At 43.0% G+C, this 20,575-nt stretch overlaps 1 protein-coding gene across 1 annotated transcript in view; it reads left to right on the forward strand.

The window, feature by feature from the left end:
* The first annotated feature begins 280 nt into the window (after positions 1-280).
* The window catches only part of BAIAP2L1 (BAR/IMD domain containing adaptor protein 2 like 1), a 68,788-nt gene continuing 48,493 nt past the window's right edge, over positions 281-20,575 (forward strand). Inside the window, exons 1-2 of the mRNA XM_044433345.1 lie at positions 281-320; positions 14,797-14,872. Coding sequence (XP_044289280.1) covers positions 291-320; positions 14,797-14,872 — 106 coding nt within the window. The 5' untranslated portion in view covers positions 281-290. The remainder of the gene's footprint in view (positions 321-14,796; positions 14,873-20,575) is intronic.

Here is a 20,575-nt window from a genome sequence, read left to right on the forward strand (position 1 = left end):
CGCGCGGGGCGAGGGAGGCGAGGAGGCGAGGCGTGCGCCGCGAGCGGGCCGGTTCCGCAACTTCTGACAGTTCGGCGCAGGCGGCGCAGGCGGGCAGGCGGGCAGGCAGGCGCGCTCCAGCGGCCCGGAGAGCAGGCGCAGGTCGGCGCCGCAGCCTCGCGTCGGGAGGGCGGACGTGCCGGCCGAGAGCGGCGCCCCAGCCCGCGCCCCGTCGCGTCCCGTCCCGCCGCGTCCCGTGCGGTCCCGCCGCCGCCGCCGCCGCCGCCGCCATGTCCCGGGACCCCGAGGAAATGAACAAGCTGACCGAGAGCACCTACAAAGTAAGCGCGGCGGGCGGGCGGGTCGGTCGGTCGCGCCCCGTGGCCGGAGCGGCTGCTGCAGGAGCGGGAGAGGGCGAGCGGCGCCGAGCGCGCCCTCCTTGCTCCTGGGAGCCAGCCAAGGCGGCTCTCCCCTCCCTCGTGCCTGGCCAACAGCGACCCTGCGAGGTAGGCCGGGCTGGCGGCCGGGAGTGCCCCGAGGGCGGCTGGGGGAGCCCGAGCCCGCATCTCGCCGGCGCCTGCCCGACGCTCCAACTGCTGCGCGGCACCGTCCCGTGGCAATGTGTTATGATATTGCATGGCGATCCCACCTTCTCCCCCCCTTTGCGGGGGGCTAAGGGTGGCTGACGCCGCCCTCCGCTCCGTACTGGCATCACAGCAGCCCTGAGAGGTAGGCCAGGCTGAGAGTCAGCGACTGGCCCAAAGTCATGCAGTGAACTTGACGGCCGAATAGGGACTCGAACCCCGGACCAGCAGCCTAACCAAGCCGGCTCTCACTAGTGTTAGCTGCAGTATTAATAAAGGTAGTAGCCTATAATGGGGATATTAATCATTGTTATAGTAATAATGGCACTGATAGTAGTAATAGTAGTTTTAGTATTAATTGTACTACTAGTAGTAGTAGTAATAGCAAAAACGGTATAATAGCAATAGAACAGTAGTAGTTGTTGTCATAGTAGTTGGAATAGGCAGTCGTCTCCTGCCCAAATTTTGCTCTTCAAAGAGCTTGGAAGGAGGAGTCCCTTCTCCTCTCTCCCTAACAGCCCTGTGAGGTAGGCAAAGGCTTACAAAGAGTGCGTGATTGTCTCAGGCTCATCCTCTGAAGTTCTGGCTGGGGTGAAGATTTCTTCTTCTTTTACTTCCTTCTTCCTTTATCAACATAAGCTGATGTTTGGTGCACCTGGGAGTAAGCACTAATGAAAGTTACAGTAATAATAATAAGAGTAGTAAGATAAGTAATCAGTGTCAAGCTTGTATGGTGCCCCACAGATAGTCCAGGGCAGAGTACCTTCCTCTTTCCTTACAACAACCCTTTGAGGTAGGTTGAGGCTAGAGAGAACAGGGACTGCTTTGCTCTTATTCAGTGGGCCAGGGTGGGGATTTCAACCCAGGCATTCCCCTGCCCTTCCTGTTTTAAATCAACACAGGCTGCAATTTTATGTACACTCCTGGGAGTACGCCCCAAGAAGCGCTCTGCTGTGATTTACCCTCTGAGTAAATGGACGGGGTGGGGGGGCTGTGTCTTTAAATGGAGCTGGTTTGGGAGGAGGTCAGAAGAACATCTGACCTTGGCAGCTCCCAGTAGGACCTCCCCCCCATCCACGTCCTAGCCTGCCCATTGCTGGTCCGTATGCAGACCAAAAAGGACAGTTCATTTGTTACTTTTATAGTAATGCAACATAATGTTTTGCCTTAATTTGTAAACAGCCTTGGGATACAGGCTACATACAAGTCTGGATGAATGCCCCCTGTGGCTTTCTGAGGTTGGCACTTGCTTCAAGAGTCCTTGTGAGGGACTTTCGCCTTGCAAGTACCCAAGGGCCAGGTCGGATGTGACTCTGCTATCGTAGCACATGTCCCGTGCCAGCAGGGTGGGGCGGGGTGGAACATTTGAGGCCGTTTCTCATGCGTTTATCCCTATGAGCATTCCAGGCATGTCCTATCGTGTACGAATGCACCTATGGGCGTTAAGAAGCAGAGGCAAAGAGTCGCTCCTGCTAGCCCTATAGTGCTACTCAGACTGGAAGCAGCTTCCTAGGGTCGCAAGCAAAAGCTTTTCCCATCATCTGCCACCTGATCCTTTTCACTGTAGATGGAAGGGGATCTTCTGCCTCTGAAACACCTTGTCCCAAAAGCCTGGGCCCTCTTTCCCCAGGAATAAGATCTTCTCTGAGAATTGAAACTAGAAACTCTCACATCCAGAGCAAAAGTCATGTCCCCTAGGCCTCTTCTTGACTGATCTCAGTTCTCCAGAGTCTTGGACTGTGATTCTTCCTAGCCCAGGGATCTTTCCGCCTGGGAATATCAGGGATTAAATCTCAAATACTCTGTATGCAAATATGAGCTACAACAGGTGTTCCACCCCTAAAAGGTGAGTCAGCCACCCCCTACTTATGATGCTTAGCATATTGACTTTAAATGGGAAAAGGGCAGGTTCATCTGATAGGTGTGTTTATGAGTGTTTACAGGACTCTCTTGATTGAGGTGGGAAAGTGCTTTTCTGGAGGCTGCAGAAGTGATTCCGGGTTTGATGCTGACATGTCACAATCAAAGCAGGAAAGAGGATGCATTTGAACTGTATCCGTGGGTTTTAAGGAGAGCAGGCAGCGAGTGTATGTTCAGAAGCAGAAGGAGGAAGTTGAAGCGGAGTAGAAAAGCATACATCTGAGCTCACTTAAAGCGAATTAAGCACACATTAATGTCATTTGGATCTCATGTGCAATGAGGAGAAAGGGAGAAGGCAGTGATCTTTATCCGTTTTATTTTATTGTGAATGCTTGATGGGGAAGTGATAGTCCAGATTCATTAAGGAGGAATTCAAGGAGTTTATGTGGTGTGTTTCAAATTTCTTCAGCTTCAGTCTAAAGCCTAAATTTGGGTTGTGTTCTGGAGTTATGTATTTGAGAGGGAAAGAGAGCCAGTTCTTCACAATATCCCATATATGCTAACCGAGGGGTTCACATTATCTAGTTATTGGCCTGATGAAGGGAAAAAGAAAAGTCTGTTACAAATGGCTCTGACAGAGGTAGGCGAATACAGACCTGTGTTCCACAAAAAGTTTGACCATATGTAAATAACTTGCTAGGATTGGAATACCTTCTAATAAAAGAAGATGCCACTCCGGCAGAACCCTATTCGAGACATTTGTGCGGGGGAAATTATGGGTTCTCAGTTATATGTCAGGGCCAGATGACCATTCAGAGGAGGCATGCGTGTGTTTGTACAGAGGGAATCCCAGGATTTAGGATGGTGCGGGTGCTCAGCAAAAATGGGATAGGTCAGAATAGCAACCCCATTTGCCTGAACATTTTGCCTTCAAATGGCTATGGATATATATCTCTTAAAGATACCGAAGACCTGGGAAGCCTGAATAGCAAACATTTTGTAGTGCTATTTTCTGGAGAAGCCTGAGGGAATGCAACAAAGGGGAGACCACTGAAGTATTTAGAACACTGGTATTGATGGCTCTTGGGCAGGGAGACAGCGCTTCAGTATAATATTTGGATATGCCGGTCAGAGGAAGTGCCCCACAAACGGAAAATGTTTGTATACAGGTGTATCAGAAGGATAACAACCCTATAATTTTAATACACGCAACCATCCCTGTATTCAAAACTGCTGCCCCACTGCTCTTGTGGAACCCCCTTGGACCAGAGGTTTACTTTGAACTATTAAATGAGGGAATGGGGAGGCAATCAGCAGAACTACCTCCCTGTGTACTGAGTTTTTAGGCACGGCTATATATATTATGATTAAGCTTGCTTGGGCCACAATTTAACGACAGGCATATCATTGAAACTAAAGTACACCCAACTTTTTCAAACAAAATAGAGTTTCAATAATATAAGTCCTACACTGCAGCTCAGAAAAGCACCAGCATGCACATTCAGATGTCTAAGTGACAATTCCCTAGTTTGTATATTAAAATAATTTGGTCTGCATTTTGCTATAGCCAACTTTGGCATGGCCTCTAATTGTGTCACATCCTTGTTGCTGCTGAGTAATTATTAATTCTGCACTTCCTTTCTATACCACCCATTGCCAAAGCTCTCTAGATGGTTAACAACAAGTAATCAGTACTCTGTTTTCTCTTGCACCAGCTTATAAACTCCTGATGTGGCAAGAGAAGAGACTGGTAGTGACTTAACCCAGTTTTCTTCCCCAGGAAAGGGGACATATCCCCCGGCTAAAAAACCACAGACGCTGCCTTTTCTGACAGCTGGAACACACGCGCACAGAATCTTTTATATTGATGTTGCATCCAACTTTCCAGAGTGCTTGGCTTATTTTTCTTTTCAAAAATACATAAGCTGGGGACAGTCCATCTCTGCGCTCTCCATTCTAAAGAAAATCGAAATGATCCTGCCATATGCTGCATGAAGCAGACGGAACGCCTTTTCCTGCAAACATCTTTGCGGAATTCTAAAGCGTGCGATCAGCTGGGAAATGTGTGTACACATAATACATTTGTAAAATGCATAGCCACTCCCCATGGTTTCTAATTCTGTCCTATGAAAAAAATATTTTGGTGTTTGCTATTTTAAACCTATAGTTAGGGGGTTTGCGTATATGTTTTCGCTATGGGAAAGTTATGCCTTTTTCCCTCACACAGACTTTAAATCACCATTAGGTACGTTATAGCACGCATGTTTATATAATCATAGGACCACATTTAAACCCAGGATAGCAGGATAAGCTACAAAGGGGTAAGACTAGTCTGCTGAGAAGAATCAGACATGTATTTTATTTTAGCAAAGGCAAATGCTATGCATATCCCGCCTTTCATGTGCCTCGCTCCAATGCTGTGTTCCTTCTTCATATGCTTTTGTCAAATTAAGCCGCCTTCTGTTCTCTATCATGCTAGGTCTTCTCATTGATTCCTAAAATGGACTTGAATGGCTGACTCCACTGGGTATTTTTATTAAGGTATACACGGTAACATGGTGCACACCTTACCGTGCAAAGTCCAGCGCCACTCTGTTCATCACAGTATTCTCTCTCGACCCCTTTCTTGTACACTTGTTGATCCATCACCTAAGCAAAACCTCCACGCCTCCCCAGCTTGATATTCCGCTCGGCTGATAAATCATACAGTTTTCATGAACAAGACGGTACTGATGACCATCCAGGTGGGAAGGACATGCATTTTCCCCCGTCCGAGTCCACAAAGGGCCTTTCTTCACCTCTGTACAGCAGCCTGCTATTTATGTCAATACAAAATATCTCGGCTTGCCAAGTACTTCTGGAGCATTTCTGTATGTACCGCAGCATGTACTTTATCACCGAGTTGCTGGCAGAATCTGCTGCTCCATCAAGACCGTGTGGGTCATGCAAGTGGCATCAGGATAATAGATCAAGCTTTCGAATAAGCTGGGACTTAGAATTGGGGGGGCAAAGCACCAGGAAGCGTTGCACATTTTAGCATGGTGATTGTATGAATCTGTGTAGTCTTCTGATCAGTCCGTCTACTGCTTTTGAACTATTCAGGGTTCCTTTGAAGCAGATTCCTGCAACCAAATGTAAATTCACATATGACTCCGAAGCGTCATTTGGGCTCCACATGACTGTGGCTGGCGTCTGCTTCAAACTCATTCCATAACTGAAGTTACACAGAAACTATAAATAAAGTCATTTTTAAGCTAGATCTTTAGCTTATAGTATCCAAGGACACCCCACTGTCAACCTTCCCCTACAGTTCCTATCCTATAATTCCCCAAAAGAATGCAGGGGAAGAAAAGGATGGAGCTGACCCATTCAGTAACTCCCAAAATTCCCTTTCTTTCATTAATATTTTACTGAGATTGACAAGAGCAAAATCCCTTTCATTACTATATTTTTCCCTATCTACCTTGCCTATTCCTGAATGTTTGACTGAGGTGAAGCAGATTCTCCATCTCTTCAATGCTCATGCACCAGTTCAGCCCACAAAGGGAGTTTTCCTTAAAATAATCTTTCTTTTTTGGGGGGGGGCTGTGATTCTCCATCCCCTTTTCCCTTTGTGCATTTCCCCACTTCCTCCCTGCTGCAGAGAGTAAACAATAGAGTTAGGCTGCCTGGAGGGGCCCTTTTTGTCGCCATTCTTTCCATGGGAATCTATGGTCCCCCCCCCCCTCCACAAATAGCAAAATGGAGCTCACAGGTCCAGCGGTAATGACAGACCATCCAGGTAAGCAGAAACCATTTGACAAATCATGGTTTCTTGTTGTGCTTTCTGCATCCAAAACAAGCTATGGTGGTAGACCATGTCTGGGACTGGATGACCTAACAAGCCCGCAGTGGTAAGCCACAATTGCTTGTCATGGCGTAGGAACCCAGGTGACAAATGTTTAAGCACAAAAAGGCACAGTTCCAGTCTGGGGTGAAGAGAAGTTCTATGTAGAAATGGTGTTTGATTAGCTCACTCCCCCCCCTCGAAACTTAGGCACTGTGGCCTAGTGGTTAGAGCGTTGGACTTGGACGCAGGAGACCTGGTTTGTAGTCCTCACTTAGCCATGAAACTGACTGGGTGACTTGGGGCCAGTGAATGATTCTTAGCCTAAGCTACCTCACAGGGTTGTTGTTGTGAGGATAAAATGCAGAGGAGGGAGAGCATTACATAAGCCTCCTTGAGTTTCTTTTGGGGGAAGAGTTAGGATAAAAATAAATAAAACCGGGTTAATAAAGTTTGCAGTTCTTGAATGTACTTACAAAAGCTTAACCACCCCGATATTCAGAAGCTGTTGCTTATGCGGCGGGCAGAGCCATTGAGACGATGCATGACAGTGCAAAGCTTAATTCTGCTCGACTCTCAGATGATTGGTATCCAGTCTCAGAGCTTCCTGCAGATATTTTCTTAAGAATACTGCTGGCCTTGGGCAATGTGTTAAAATTCTGAGATCAGTTCCTGGAGCGGATTCTAAAGCACCCATCGCATTACGATGACATCTCTAAATTTATTTTGCCTGCCACAAAATGAATCAGTTTCTCTGGTTCTGTGGTCTGCTCTTTGTGCATAGAGTTCCATTGTATGTGTGCGTCTTTGGGAGGCACCCCAAACTCTGTCTCAGCGAAATCACATTCAAAAGACATTTCAGGGAAGGGCAGAATTACTTGGCACCATATTGAGTTTAGAGCAATGGAGCATGTAAGACGATAGCTTGTACTGGAACCGCTTCTGTGGATTCAGTGTTCGTAACAATATTTACTGTGTGCGTCTCTTTTATTTCCAGGGCAAAATCAATGCTAAGCAAAACTAAATTTAGTGTGGCTAAAAAGAAAAGGAATTGTGGGTGGCAAATACTGTATAAACCTGAAGCCAAATGTTGCATAGAGTTAAAAGAGCAAGTAATTTGGAAGAAGTGTCATTTGCTCTGTTGTAAATATTATGTCTCAAATACTAATCTCAAGTACTTATACACAACCCAACATATACAATATCAAGTGGTTGGAGCACTGTCTTAAGAAGACATTTTAATTTCCAAAAAAAAAAATGCTACTAAGGACAGACAGGAAAAGAGGAACAGGTGCAAGAATATACTTGCCCAGCATTATTTATTGAGTTAAGTCTGCTGAAATGCCCCATTCTTATGTTTTTGCTTTAACTAAAATGTTTTCTGATGTTAACAGGTAAAATGCTTTTCTGTTCAATGGGGAAAGAGAGTACCAAGATGGAGCCTGCACAATTATATAACCTATCAGTTATGTACACAGTTTCGGGGAGGCGGGGAATCCGTTTGCTGGAGGCACATGAGAATAACCCGAAAGGGTGAATGGGGTTAAGGCAACACGAGGCAAAAAGGAGAAGCTTGAGGACAGGTAAACAGCATCTCTAAGAGTGTACCTCCAGAGGACAGGCAAACATTAGCATCTCTAAGGTGTACCTGGGAAGCAGGACTTGCAACATGGATTTCTGATCAGATCTGGAATCCGATCTTCAATCTAAAGCTGTTCTCAAGTGTGGTGCCTTTAGCAGCCATATTATGGCGCTGCTTTCCCTCATTTGCTCCTTTTTCCTCAGTCATGCCCACCTCTGCGCTGGTCCCTTTTACAAAGCTGTATAAGACACGGGAGCCTGTGCCTGGTGTTGGCACAGGACTAAATAAACCCCTTTTCTTACAACTTTCACCCCTAGTTTGTACAAGGGAGTTTGCCAGACCTGGTCTCAGGACACTTCAGTTCTTGCGTCCTGCGAGGGAACACCAGGGCCGATGCAAACCGACAGGTCCTGGGCAGGTGTGGTTAGCTGGAGGGCACCCCCAGACCTCTAGTTGTCACTAGAATTATAAATAAGCCACGGACTGATCCTATTTAAGAATTTCGTTATACATCAGACAGCTCTCCCATCTTGACCTTGGCAAGGCCTTTTTATTTTTCTTGCTACTGTGGGAGGAGGAGGAGGAGAGTGTGAGGCAGGTGGAAAGAGTGAGGCACTTGTGGGGCAGAGCAGGGATGGAAGGATGAGCTGCCCCACATATTTGGCACAGCGCTCGCCACTGGTCATGTGGCTCGCAAAATCAATAATGTGAAGAAACCTCCTCCGATCCCAAGTATAAAAAGAGCTTCAGAGAACTCTAAAAGGAAGTAAGTCGTGTTTGTTCTGAACCTTGTGGTTACTTCCCCACACCCAGCTCAGGGCCTGTCTGCTTAATGGCAGAATGCATTTAATAGATCCCTGTAAGAATATATTTAATCACGTTGCATAACATTCTTGAACATACTTACATAAAGATGATAATGGCCAATAGAAGAATGTGAATCCTGCCAGCTTAGCTCTCATGAGTGGTTTTGGCCATCTTTTGAAAATGCTATTAAAAGAAAATCCCAAATAGTTTCAGTGAATATCATTATTACAGATAACTCCAGATATATATGTATGCAAGAAAGAAATTGTATTTGATATTAAGAAGAAACTGCTAGATATTAGCATAATTTTGCACACAAATCTGTATTGAATTAGGTGCATTATATTATAGTGTGTATATATTTCAGAGAATTTTATCCTCACTATTTTTACATGGATATATACCATTTGATGATGTAGGCTTTGTCAAAAATCTGGACTTGCATTAAACCATCTAACAATAATAACCCATGACTTTCCAGCAATACTCTGTTATGTCAGCAAGTAAGCAACTAATTGGTATACATTGGAGTACATTAATTGACAACAAAAGCATAATAGTATACAATTTTTGCAGGCATACTCACTGGCACATACGCTTTGTGGTCAGACTGCTTATAGGATGAATAATTCAGTTAAGTTTTATTAAAATAGTAATTTGATATGCCTAATGGCTTTGCTGCACATTTCTTTGCAAACCAGTAACTGGGCAGTTTAGTTAAAGAATCATTTAAGTTTCAAGTTATGCATGCAGGGACTTTATCCATTGCTGGATGTGTTCTTGAAAGGTGTGAATTCCTTAAAGAGTGATGTTGAACATTTCCAGGGATGCATTCTTATAATAGCGTTCATTTGCTTGGAAAACAGAAATGGTTTTGTAATATTCAAAGTGTTAGAAAAGTGTGTGTTTATAACTGCACTTCAAGCATTATGTTTGTATATATAATGTATTGATTCATTCAAAACAGAAGAGAAAACACAAGAGTTCATTCCTAGCAGCCTTGTTTATTCACAGTTCTCACAACTTGTGCTGTTTCATTTCGGTAGGAAGGCCAGCTGTACTCAAGCCTTTACTAGAAGGTAAAAATTTCAGCAGGTTATCTTGTACCTTCTAGAAGTTTTATGCAAAATGATTAATTGTTAGTTACGTATTCATTCCTCCAAGAGTTCAGGTTGAGATACAAAGCCCATTTTTACCCATTTAACTTCCTGACAACCATGTAAAGAATATGAAGCTAAGCTATACAGCTATTCACCTGCACATGTGACTCCAAAAACTGGATCTGGGCAGCAGAGCTTCCATTCCCAAATGTTCCAAGGTGTGTGGATCCTTCTAAAGACCAGGCTGCGCTGATGTTTGAAGGGAGCTTGTAAGTTTGGCTTACAAACCGTTTCATGTTTGGAAACAGTGCCTTATCAAGGTTCCTGTTCATAGGGAAGTTTGTAAATGCAGACAGCTTAGCATGATTACAACCCGCTTCATGTCTTAGTGCTAAACAGATGGTGGTCTTTTTAGGAACCAGGTTGATGTGAGCAGGGCTGCATGTCTGTGCATACATTTTTAGCCCTGCTGTGAGCAGACTGGGTGCCTACATAGAACTAGAGTAACAGCTTAAAGTCACACAAGGAACTTTGGAGTTGCAGAGTTATTTGAATAAAGGTTTTACCAGTTGCGGCCCAGCAATCGAAACAGTGCATCACAGAAATCCAAGTTAACCATACTGACTTAAAAGGCAAGTATTCCATTTGTTGCAGATCTGTGCATTTGTCCAGGAATTCATCCACGCATCTGAAATTTTCAGGGCTCGAGACAGGATGGCTGATCGCAGAATTTATTCTAGACTGGCAAGGCTAGATTCAGGGAGGAACTCTAAAATAAACTCAGCATGTTCTAAGCTCCACATTCTTCTTTCCAAGAGTGCCAGGCTGCTGGATATAACAGCAGGTACAACCATAGCTTGCCAGTTGGGATGAAACAGTAAATGGTGGTTTGCCACAAAGGAGGGAGAGAAATTTTGGCACGTGAAGACAGGATGTAGGAGAGCACCAAGCCTGTAGGTGTTGCACGCCTTGCTTGTGCCAAACCACAGTTTGGTGCAACAGCCTGAATCAGCCAATTTGTTTTACATGATCAAGACACGTCATTTTTATGTCTCTTGTTTCTTTCCTACCCTTTAAACAAACATGCTGCACACCCTATTCAATTACATGCTGGTCTTTTTGTATTCTTCCTGCACAACACACACAATTATCCTCTTTAAACTATTTCATTTTAAAGCTGTTAACTTTCTAAGCTGACCAGTGAGTGATTGCAACTGTTTGAGTGATTCTTTTAGTTATTTCAAGGTAAGGAAAGGCATCTGACATGTGGCACTTCGGTTTTCAAGAAGGAATATACTACATAGCCAGTGTGGCACAGCAATAGGACTGAGTATCTGGAGGATCCAGGATCTCGTTCCCACTCAGCCACGAAGCTCACTGGGTCAGTCAGTCACACCTTCTCAGCCTTACCTACCTCACAAGGTTGTTATTGTGAGAATAAACGACCTTGGGCTCTTCGCAAGCAGAAGAAAGGCGCAGGATGCATGTAATGTTGTGCTATTACAGGGAGTATATATTCTACAATGCAACTTTCCCTTGATGAAAAATATTATAAGATTCATAGTGGCTTTCTCCAGGCATGATGCTAACTTCAGGTGACTATAATGAACATAGAATCATAGAAGAGTAGAGTTGGAAGGGGCCAGGGAGGCCATCTAGTCCAGCCCCCTGCTGTTGCAGGACACCATGTTACACCATCCCACTCAGAGGGCTGCCCAGTTTCACCTTGAACGCCTCCAGTGGGGGAGAGCCCCCCACCTCTCCAGGCAGCTGGTTCCACTGCCGTATCGTTTTGACAGTGAGGAAGCTTTTCCTGATGTCCAGCCTGAACCTGGATCGTCCCAACTTGAGTTGATTATTCCATGTCCTCCACTCTGGTAGCATGATAAGAGATCTCGACCTTCCTTTTTGTGACAGCCTTTGAGGTATTTCGAGAGTGATGCCATATCGCCCCCGAGTCTTCTTTTCTCAAAGATGAACATGCCCAGTTCTCACAGTCTTTCCTTATAGGCAGGGTTTGCAAGCCCTGGATCATCTTCGTTGTCCTCCACTGAACCCTTTCTAGTTTTACACAAGTTGAGTGCTAGTTGAGGGTGTCCACCCTCTCCCTGAAGTTCATCCAGCTCCCAAGTTTTCCTTGAACTTTAAGGCGATCCCTGGCGATCCCTTAACTGCAGTTACTGTAGACAAACTACTCAACAAGTTACAGGAAAGAGGAGAGTTTGCTTCAGGAAGGAGGGACTACAGTGGAAGCAAGCTGGGGCCTGCCTCAGTTTCTTAGATCTGAACTGACCCATTAAACTGTAGCATTAGTAGATGGCAACTTCTAAATCTAAGAATAGTATTCTTTCTGTGCCATATATTCATTACCCAAGTATCCATTTATAGTGGCTCTTTTACAAACAGTGTAACCCAAAGAGGATTCAGAATCTTTTGAGATGTAGCATTCATTTAGTACTAAAATCTTGAAGTGAGAGTAAATATGCTTGGATCAATCTGAGAACTTCATGGCGCTTCAACTTCTATCCACCAGTTCGCCTACAGGAGGAGGGGGAAAAATCATCCATTGATTTTGAAGGGATAGAATTTTACCATCACAACCTGTCTATGCTTGTTCTAAGCCACTAGCAAGATGCAACAAAGCTTTCGGTGTCTTTTAAGTGGTGCTGGTAAAAGGAATAAACAAGAAGAAAAGGAAAAATTTGCATGCCACTAAACTGAGCTTTGGTAACATTCAAAATCACTGTGCAGATAATTGAAAATATTCAACATGTTAGAGAAAAATATCATCTGCTTTGAGCTTTTTTTTTCCTTAGAAAGTATTTAAACAATATTGCAGAGGAGAACAAATATGTGGGAACTGGATGAGTTGAAGATGAGATGTCTGAAAGCTGAGCCTCGTTCTTTATATCCCTTTTAAAATGTCATTTTTCCAAATAAAGATTTGGGTCGGAACAAGAATTTTAAACAGTAGCTTACTGTTCTAATGTATTTACGTTATCAGTTGCTGAATAGATTGGTAAGTTAACCTCATAGCACAGGATATATAATGCATGTATCTAAAGATACAGCTTTCAAACAGCCTAGTAATAACTTGATACCAAATGCCCACCACTCAATTTTCATAGCAAGATAAAGTGTTCTTTGATGTTCATCTCTTTAGCAAGAAGTAATACAGAATAAAGTAAGGCCTTACCCTAGATATAAAAATTAACTTAGTCCAACTTGTTGAAAACATCTGTCCTTCACCATAATTCCTCAATTTTCTTTAATATTAAAGAAAAAGAGAGAAAGGGAAAATTCATCATGAATTACTTGGTCTTGGTCAAGAGACGGGGAAAGGACTTGGATTTCTTTTTGGTATCCTGTGAGAGAAAGCTGTACCTGAACAAAGTCATTATTCCCTGAAAATTACCCCATGCCAGTAGGACATGTGTAATATGAGCTTTCCCAGAATAGTTAACTGTTGCAAATTTAAGCTAAAGTTTCCAGTCTGTGTGTACTATAAACAGTCTTAACCTATTGTTTTGTGAGTTGCCTCAAATCATCTTTGGGGTATTCTAATGAAATGTCTCTTCGAGGGCATTTTGTGTATGTTACCGTTCAGTTTCTACTGTGTGCTAGTTTTATAGTTTGGAGTCTTTCAAAAATAGGAAAACATAAACACATTTTGGCTACTTCATGTTTTGTGTTTGCAGTGGCTTTTAGCTCTTCGTAAATAAGTTTCATGATTTGTTATTACAGGCAATTTATTTTGTTACTTGCCTTTTGTCACTTACTCCTTGGAATAGGAAAAAACTTTCTAGAACAACTGTTAGAAAAGAAAGTTTTACGAATAGCTTAGTTCATAACTTAGTTTACTTTTGCATAACATTTGGATGCAGAAGTGGGTTTGAGCTCTGTTAATTGTCATCAGTTAGCAAGACTTTACAGGGTAAAGTCTTACAATCTTTCAGAGAAGCACCCATACAGAAGGTGTTTGGCATCTACTACCGTTGCTTATTCTTTATTTGCTTCCAAGTGCATGCTTTGGGTTTTATCACTGTTTAAAAGACTTTTTGTTTAATCTGGTAATCTTGCTTTGTTCAGTTTATGGACGGAGAAGATGAAAACTTCACCAGTTCAACCATGATCCAAAAACTAGTTCCACATAATCTTTTTTCCTTAGATAGCAACTCACCAGCGCAATGTGGAAAATTGCTTTTGGAACGGGGACATATACCTTGGCGAGGTTGGCTGTTAAGAGGGTCACAAATCAAATTCTGCTATGTTAGTCCAATTCTCTCACATGAGTTTATCCTGATATTTAGATGCTGTTTTCTGGATCTAATTTTACCCATTATTGAAAGATTGTAATACAGTTGCAATTCTGCTTCACACTTTTCAGTTCTTGTCTTCTCTGAACCTGTGACAGTGTTCAAAAAAATAAGGTATTTTCCCTCAAATATAATATTAGAAATGTGGGAGGAGTGTTTTTTCCAGAAAAAAGTTTTTTTTAGAAAGTGATGAGGATCTACTAGCCAACATTCAAGTTATTATTAATAATATTATTTCATTTCTGTATCTTTTCCAGTTTGTGATTTCTTCTATTTTCTATCTTGCATCTGATTTTATACAGATTTTCTTTCCAAAATACTGCTTTCACAAAAGGCAAACAAAACCATGTTAAAAATAAGTACAATTCTCAATATTCCACTAATATAGATTTTAGTATCAATTCTGACAGTTTACGTTTCTACTCCCAACACCAGCATTTAGGTGCTGCTCAGACTAGAAGAAAATATCACACGTATTAACTGGTTTAGGTTTTTCCCTGAATCTGAAACATGTCAAGACACCTTGAAGGCCTATAAGGGAAAAGACTGAGTATGTTTTTATGTTTTCCATTTAGCTGAGATGGACATTTGGGATGTATTAAGTGACATGCATTTCAAAAAAAATCTAGAGATTTAAAGCTATATTTTATGACATTTCTTTAAAATCTCATCACAGCTATAGTTTTATATCAGCTTAATGCAAGGGTTTAATTATCTCTCTCATGTTGTTGTTTTTCACCAGAATGTTATGGAACAGTTCAATCCTGGACTGCGGAATTTAATAAACCTGGGGAAAAACTATGAAAAAGCTGTTAATGGTAAGCCTACCTAATACCCACATTCAGTGTGCTGATTTAGCATATATTTTAATTTACTTTAAATATTTTAATTCCACGGTGTTCAAGGGTAATGACCGCCCTGAACATGTGTTCTTGCAAAATGGCGGTAGCCCATTGGCACATGCAGGCCAAAGCGAGGCATTCGGGGGTCGGAGAGATTACCTGGAACAGAGCGGTCCAGCGTCTCACAGCACGAGGGCCACACGAGGATTCTGACGTGGAACTCGGGGGCCGCACAATGACTTCCTGCAGACAGGAGCTCCTCCTCTGACCACAGCCCAAGCACAGTCACCACCCCTCTGGGGCGGCCCATCCCCTTCGGCCCAGTTTCTCGCACCCAGACTCCCTCCCGTGTGACTCCCCGGGCCCCTCCTTCCTTCCTGGAACTGGCGCACCGAGCCTTTTTCACCTGAGGTGATGGAGTCTCACCCTCCATGCTCATCGGGCTGGACACGCTGGGCGAGCTCTTGCAAGGCCGCCAGCCCAACTTCCGGAGTCTTCCGCAGGCAGCCTTGTCACAATCACGCCAGTGCCGTCGCCGGGATCTGGACTGGGGGGCAATGGGGGGTGCCCAGTGGCAAGAGGGTCACAGAACAAGGCCTTTGGGGGCACGTGTGGGGCCACCCCAATCTAGAAGAACCCAAAATCAAGATCAAGACCTTCCAGCCTCCGTGGGCCTGAGCACATAATTCACCTGGTTCTGGTGTGAGTGGCATTGCTAACATGGCCAAAATGGTGTCACCCATTTACCTGTTCTAAACGGGAGTATCGGCATGCAAAGGGACTTCCCAGGTTTTACAGAAGCAGAAAAATCTCTTGAAGAAAAAAGCCTTGGGGGGCATCCCAGTAGGGCGAAGCCATTCTTTTGCTTACGTAATAAGAACAGTCCCTTGGGGCAACCAGTGGGAAAGCTTTGCAAAGGCTAGGCCATCGGTGTATTTTACCTAACAGAAACAATACAGGTACACGTAGGATAGTAAAGTGCACAGTTATTTGCCAGGCTGGATAAACCTAAACTGTTCCCTGTTTCCTGAACCTAAACCGAACTAAATCTGGAACCTACTTGAAGATTAGATTGTGGCCTGGAGTTCTTCACAAAAGATCTACCACCAGCAACACTTACCTAGTTCAGACAACGCTTATTTCGGTAGGGCTGCCGCGTCTACGTCATTAGACTACTTAATTCCTTTCGACTTGCATGTGTACCTTTTTTCCACTTCATTTATCCAGACTAATTTAGCATCATCTTGGAGGAATTTTTTTTCTTAGAAATGATGGCCTTCTTTGGAATATGCATGACTTAAGATCACATTTTTTTCCCATGGTGCAATGTAGAGCATTAAAAGAATTTGTCAAAAATAATGCATATGGCTTCACTCCAGTGAGTCTGTGGAACATATTTTTTCTGCTCAGACTGCTTTTTGGAAAGTAGTAAATTGAAGTACAAGGGAGACAGATAAGAAAGAGCTACTCTGTCTTAGAAATGTCCATTTATATTCCTTTAAACAGTGTTCTTTAAAAATTACAAACGTGTACCAAAGGCAGCTTAAATATATTAAAATGAGTATGATATAAAACATTTCATGCTCTACTTTGAAGAGTGTGACCAACTGTTTGGTGTCCACTGTTAATTTTAGGATAACCAGCCTTCAGCACAGGGGAAATTCAGTATTGTAACTGGTCAAATTATTCATAGCATGTCTGATTTGCAAGCAGCAGCTGCAACCTTCATGGCAGCTTTGAGGAAATAAATGACAGGTTTGTATAATTTGTATGGTTTCGCAGGAAATGTTTTCACCTAATTGAATCATTGTGATTTTTGCACCTGCAGAGAAGTACAAAAACATTTCTCAGTCTGGCTGCTCATACCTACATGCTGCAAGGCAACCTGGATGTCAAGTCTTGCAAATCATTTGTCTGGGGGAAAAAAATCCACTCAAATCCAAAAATTGTTCTTGATAGACAGCCGCCTTCGTGACTTAAGAGCTGGAGCTGCTGTGCTGCACTCTGAACCCTGTTCAGCTTTAGATGAGATGGACAATATTTTCCATGTACCTTGTTTTGTTTGTTTATTTTAAGCTTTTATTATATCACTGTTTACCGGCCGCCCTCAGAACAGTGTACATTTAAAACAGCATAAAACACAGAACTACAAGCATATCCATAATAATCATAAAAATCATATATAATATCAATTAACCAAATAAATAATAATCCTATACAACACAATAACAACTGATCCACAGCAAGCCAATCATCACACGAAGAAAAAACCAGTATAAAATCAGATTCACCTATTCAGCAGTTAAATAATGGGAAAAGAAAAAGGCTCAGCCTGCTGCCAAAATGCAGAAAGGGTTGGCACCCGGTGCTCCTCCTTGGGGAACTGGTTCCATCCTTGGAGTGCCACAACTGAGCAGACCCTTCTCCTCCTGGCCACCTTCCTTCCTTCTTCTAAGAGGAGGGTTTCCATAGCTGATCTCAGGGTCCAGGTACGTACATGGAGGAAGAACTCCTTTATTGATCCGGGTCCTAAGCCTTCTTGCCCACTCAGTAGCAACCTTTGGGTATAACCAAGAATCGAATTCATCACTCTGTGGTCAGCAATTACGTCTGTAGGATTTTCCCTGTGCTGAAGATTAGTGATCCTAAATTAACATAGGATGCTGCCAAACCTTCAGGCTGTCCCATCTTTCCTGGATGATTGAATGCTTGTCAGCAGTTTTCAAAAGCATACAGGGATAGCAAATGTCTGAAGCGGAGTTTGGTCAGTACACTTAAAAGAACCTAATGTTTATATGCCTGCAAATCCCACAATAAATAGGCCACCTTAAATACTGATTTGAAGGCAGCTGTTAGAGTACACCCTCTTGGATGAATGGAAATATGATTCCTGTGGAGTACACGATACCCAGCACATGATTGCGGCCAGAGAAGGCCAGATGCAATTCAGTATCAACTACTTGTTTGAATTTGGCTCAGACGTACAGCGGGGTGAACCCACCCAGTTCCGTGTCCCTTTCCGCATCGTTTGGGTATTCTTGGCATGGGGGTATCGTGGCTCCCAGTGTCTTGCACCAAAGCAAAGCAAAGCAAATAAACTTCAGTTCCTTATAAAGTTTGTGGATGGAGATCTGCTTCAGACTTTCATGCAAATGAGGAGCTGGGAACACATAGCCAACTGCATCATTTTGGCAGGGCCGTCTGAACGCACGGGCCTGATGGGCGCTTGCCCGTGGGCCCCATACTAATCTGTGTACGTTAACCCTTGGAAAATTGGAAAGCTTCCAAAATTCACAGTAGTTGTAGTTGTCGTAGGGGCCCCTGTACACTGCTTTGCCCGGGGCCCACAATGCTGTGAAGACGGTCCTGCATTTTGGGACTATGTTCAGAGTTAACTAGAATCTGAAATGCTGTTAATAAAACATAATGTAAGGAGTAGTTTTACCAGTGGCACTTAAAAGTGTAATGATGACAGGTTTATAGGTTTAATCATGTTGCCTTTTATAGTAGTCTGCTCTTCCCTTTGCATTTGCCCTGTCTCCGCCTAGGAGGCCTCTTTTTGCTTTCCGGATTTCCCTCCAGCCTGCTCCATTTTGCTCACCCTTAACTCCTTTTTCCTGGTCTTCTCTCATTCCCCTGCCTGTGCCCTTTTGCCTTGTTTCTGCAAATTCCCAGGGAAGCTTTTGCCCTGTGTTCATTGAGCAATCATATCCCGAGCTCCACTTCAGCACCATGCAACCAAAAAAGCTTTGCTAGCGTAATAGCCAGGACTAAGTTTGAACCCCAAAAGCCTCAGGGTTTTAATTGTCTGCCCAACTCGGGTTCTTCAGTGACTAAAATCTGAAGGGAACAGATAACAGGTGCTTCTGTTTTCTTCTTAGTTTGGGAAATACAAAATCCTTCCCACCCCCAGGTTTATTGGTTCCATCTTGAGTCATTCTTCTTCCTAATCAATGTCAATCGGTACTTTTCTGTTCCTATTTAATATTTATTATGAGCAAGGTTGTCACCCAATTTGACTAACTCTTAGACGCTTAAACACATCAGTTTTAATTTATCAAAGCTATATTTAAATTTATATTAAAGTAATGTTAAACCTGGATTAAAATGGTTTAAAATCCATCGACTAAATTCTGCAGCTACAATTATGAGTTGTAATTAATAAGTTATGAATTAGAATTAATAAACCCTAAAATAATAAAATAATAAAATAAAATAAACCCTAAAAGAAAAACAGGAATATTGGACTGTGGTCTGAGGACACACAAATATGCCTTATCATATGTCTTGGGTGAATCCTCTCTATTATTCTTATATAAAGGTATATTTATTTTTTATTGTAAGAAAAGATGGGCTGATTCCTAAACATGTCTTGTACTACTTTTCCAGAGTGGCATCTTATGCCTCTTCAAATGCTTCTGCTTCCTAAGAGATCTTTCTTGTCTTGTAAAAGTAATGTCAGAACTGGCTTCTTGCAAACTAACTTGTTAAACGTTGCTCTGTTCCAAGTGCCTTGCCAATCCAAGCAAGCCGGATCTTATGCTACCTAAATGTTTCCCGGGCACATCTAGCAAAACATGTCTTTTTAAAATTATAGATGCAAAAATAAATTGCAAATCATTAACAGGAAAACCAGACCTGATGTTATGTCAATGATTCTTTGAAAAAGTTGAAGTGAATCACCGATGACTCTCTCCTCCCCTCCTGGTTCTCTAAGAACAGGAAGCGTCTCTGCTCTTATTCACTAGAAGGTTCTCCTTTTAAACCTTGAAAGTACCTGTTGCTGAGCAAATACTATTATATAAAGTGCTGTTTGTTCTTGGTCAAGGAAATGTTAAAGACGTGAACTGGCTCACTAGGTACATTGTATTTTTTGGAAATAAACTGATATTATTTCAGAAAGTTTGAGAAGGCATCAATTAAAGGTACTGTGTACCTGGTATGTAACACCTATAATCCCATTAAATGAATAAGACTTTGCAGTGGAGGAGAATAATAGCAAACTGACCCCACTCAAGACATCTGTCAAACTTTCCCCTCCAACAATCATGATGTCCAGAGATGATCGCTGTATCTTTTCCAGTTTTTATTTCTAGAATTTCGTAGAGTTGTCCAGTGATGGTAGCCAGAGTGGCTACCGGTCTGGGACTCGGGAGGCCTGGGTCTAGTCCCCATATGGTCACGAAGCGTCTTGGGTGACTCTGGGCCAGCTGCTCACTATCAGCCTAACCTACTCTGCAGGGTTGTTGTTGTGGAGGGGAACCTGCTTTGGGTTCCTCACAAGAGGAAAAAGGGTGAAATATGAAAATAATGTAATAATAATGGTAAGCAGTTTGCAATGTTTTTCAGAAAATAGAATTCCACTGGAATGGTATGGGGGACAGGGACTTGGGTGCAAATGCAAACTTAAAAAGCTCGAGTGAGGTACCAGCATTTCACAGGTTAAAAATAGGGGCAGTCCTGTGCATTTGTAAATGACCGTAATTGCACAAAGAGTTGGCCCAGAGTAGGGCAGGGGCCATGTGTGCGCACCCCATGCTCACACACACACGGCCACTGGAGGATTATATTGGAAGATAACGCATATATGAATTCCTTCATATATCCTTCAACAGCATGGTTTGCACTGGTTTCTGAGGAGGATATTTAATTATTTAATTATTTATTAAAACATTTTTA

Source organism: Varanus komodoensis, unplaced genomic scaffold (assembly GCF_004798865.1).
Source record: "Varanus komodoensis strain SLA01 unplaced genomic scaffold, ASM479886v1 scaffold26, whole genome shotgun sequence".
NCBI classification, from domain to species: domain Eukaryota; kingdom Metazoa; phylum Chordata; class Lepidosauria; order Squamata; family Varanidae; genus Varanus; species Varanus komodoensis.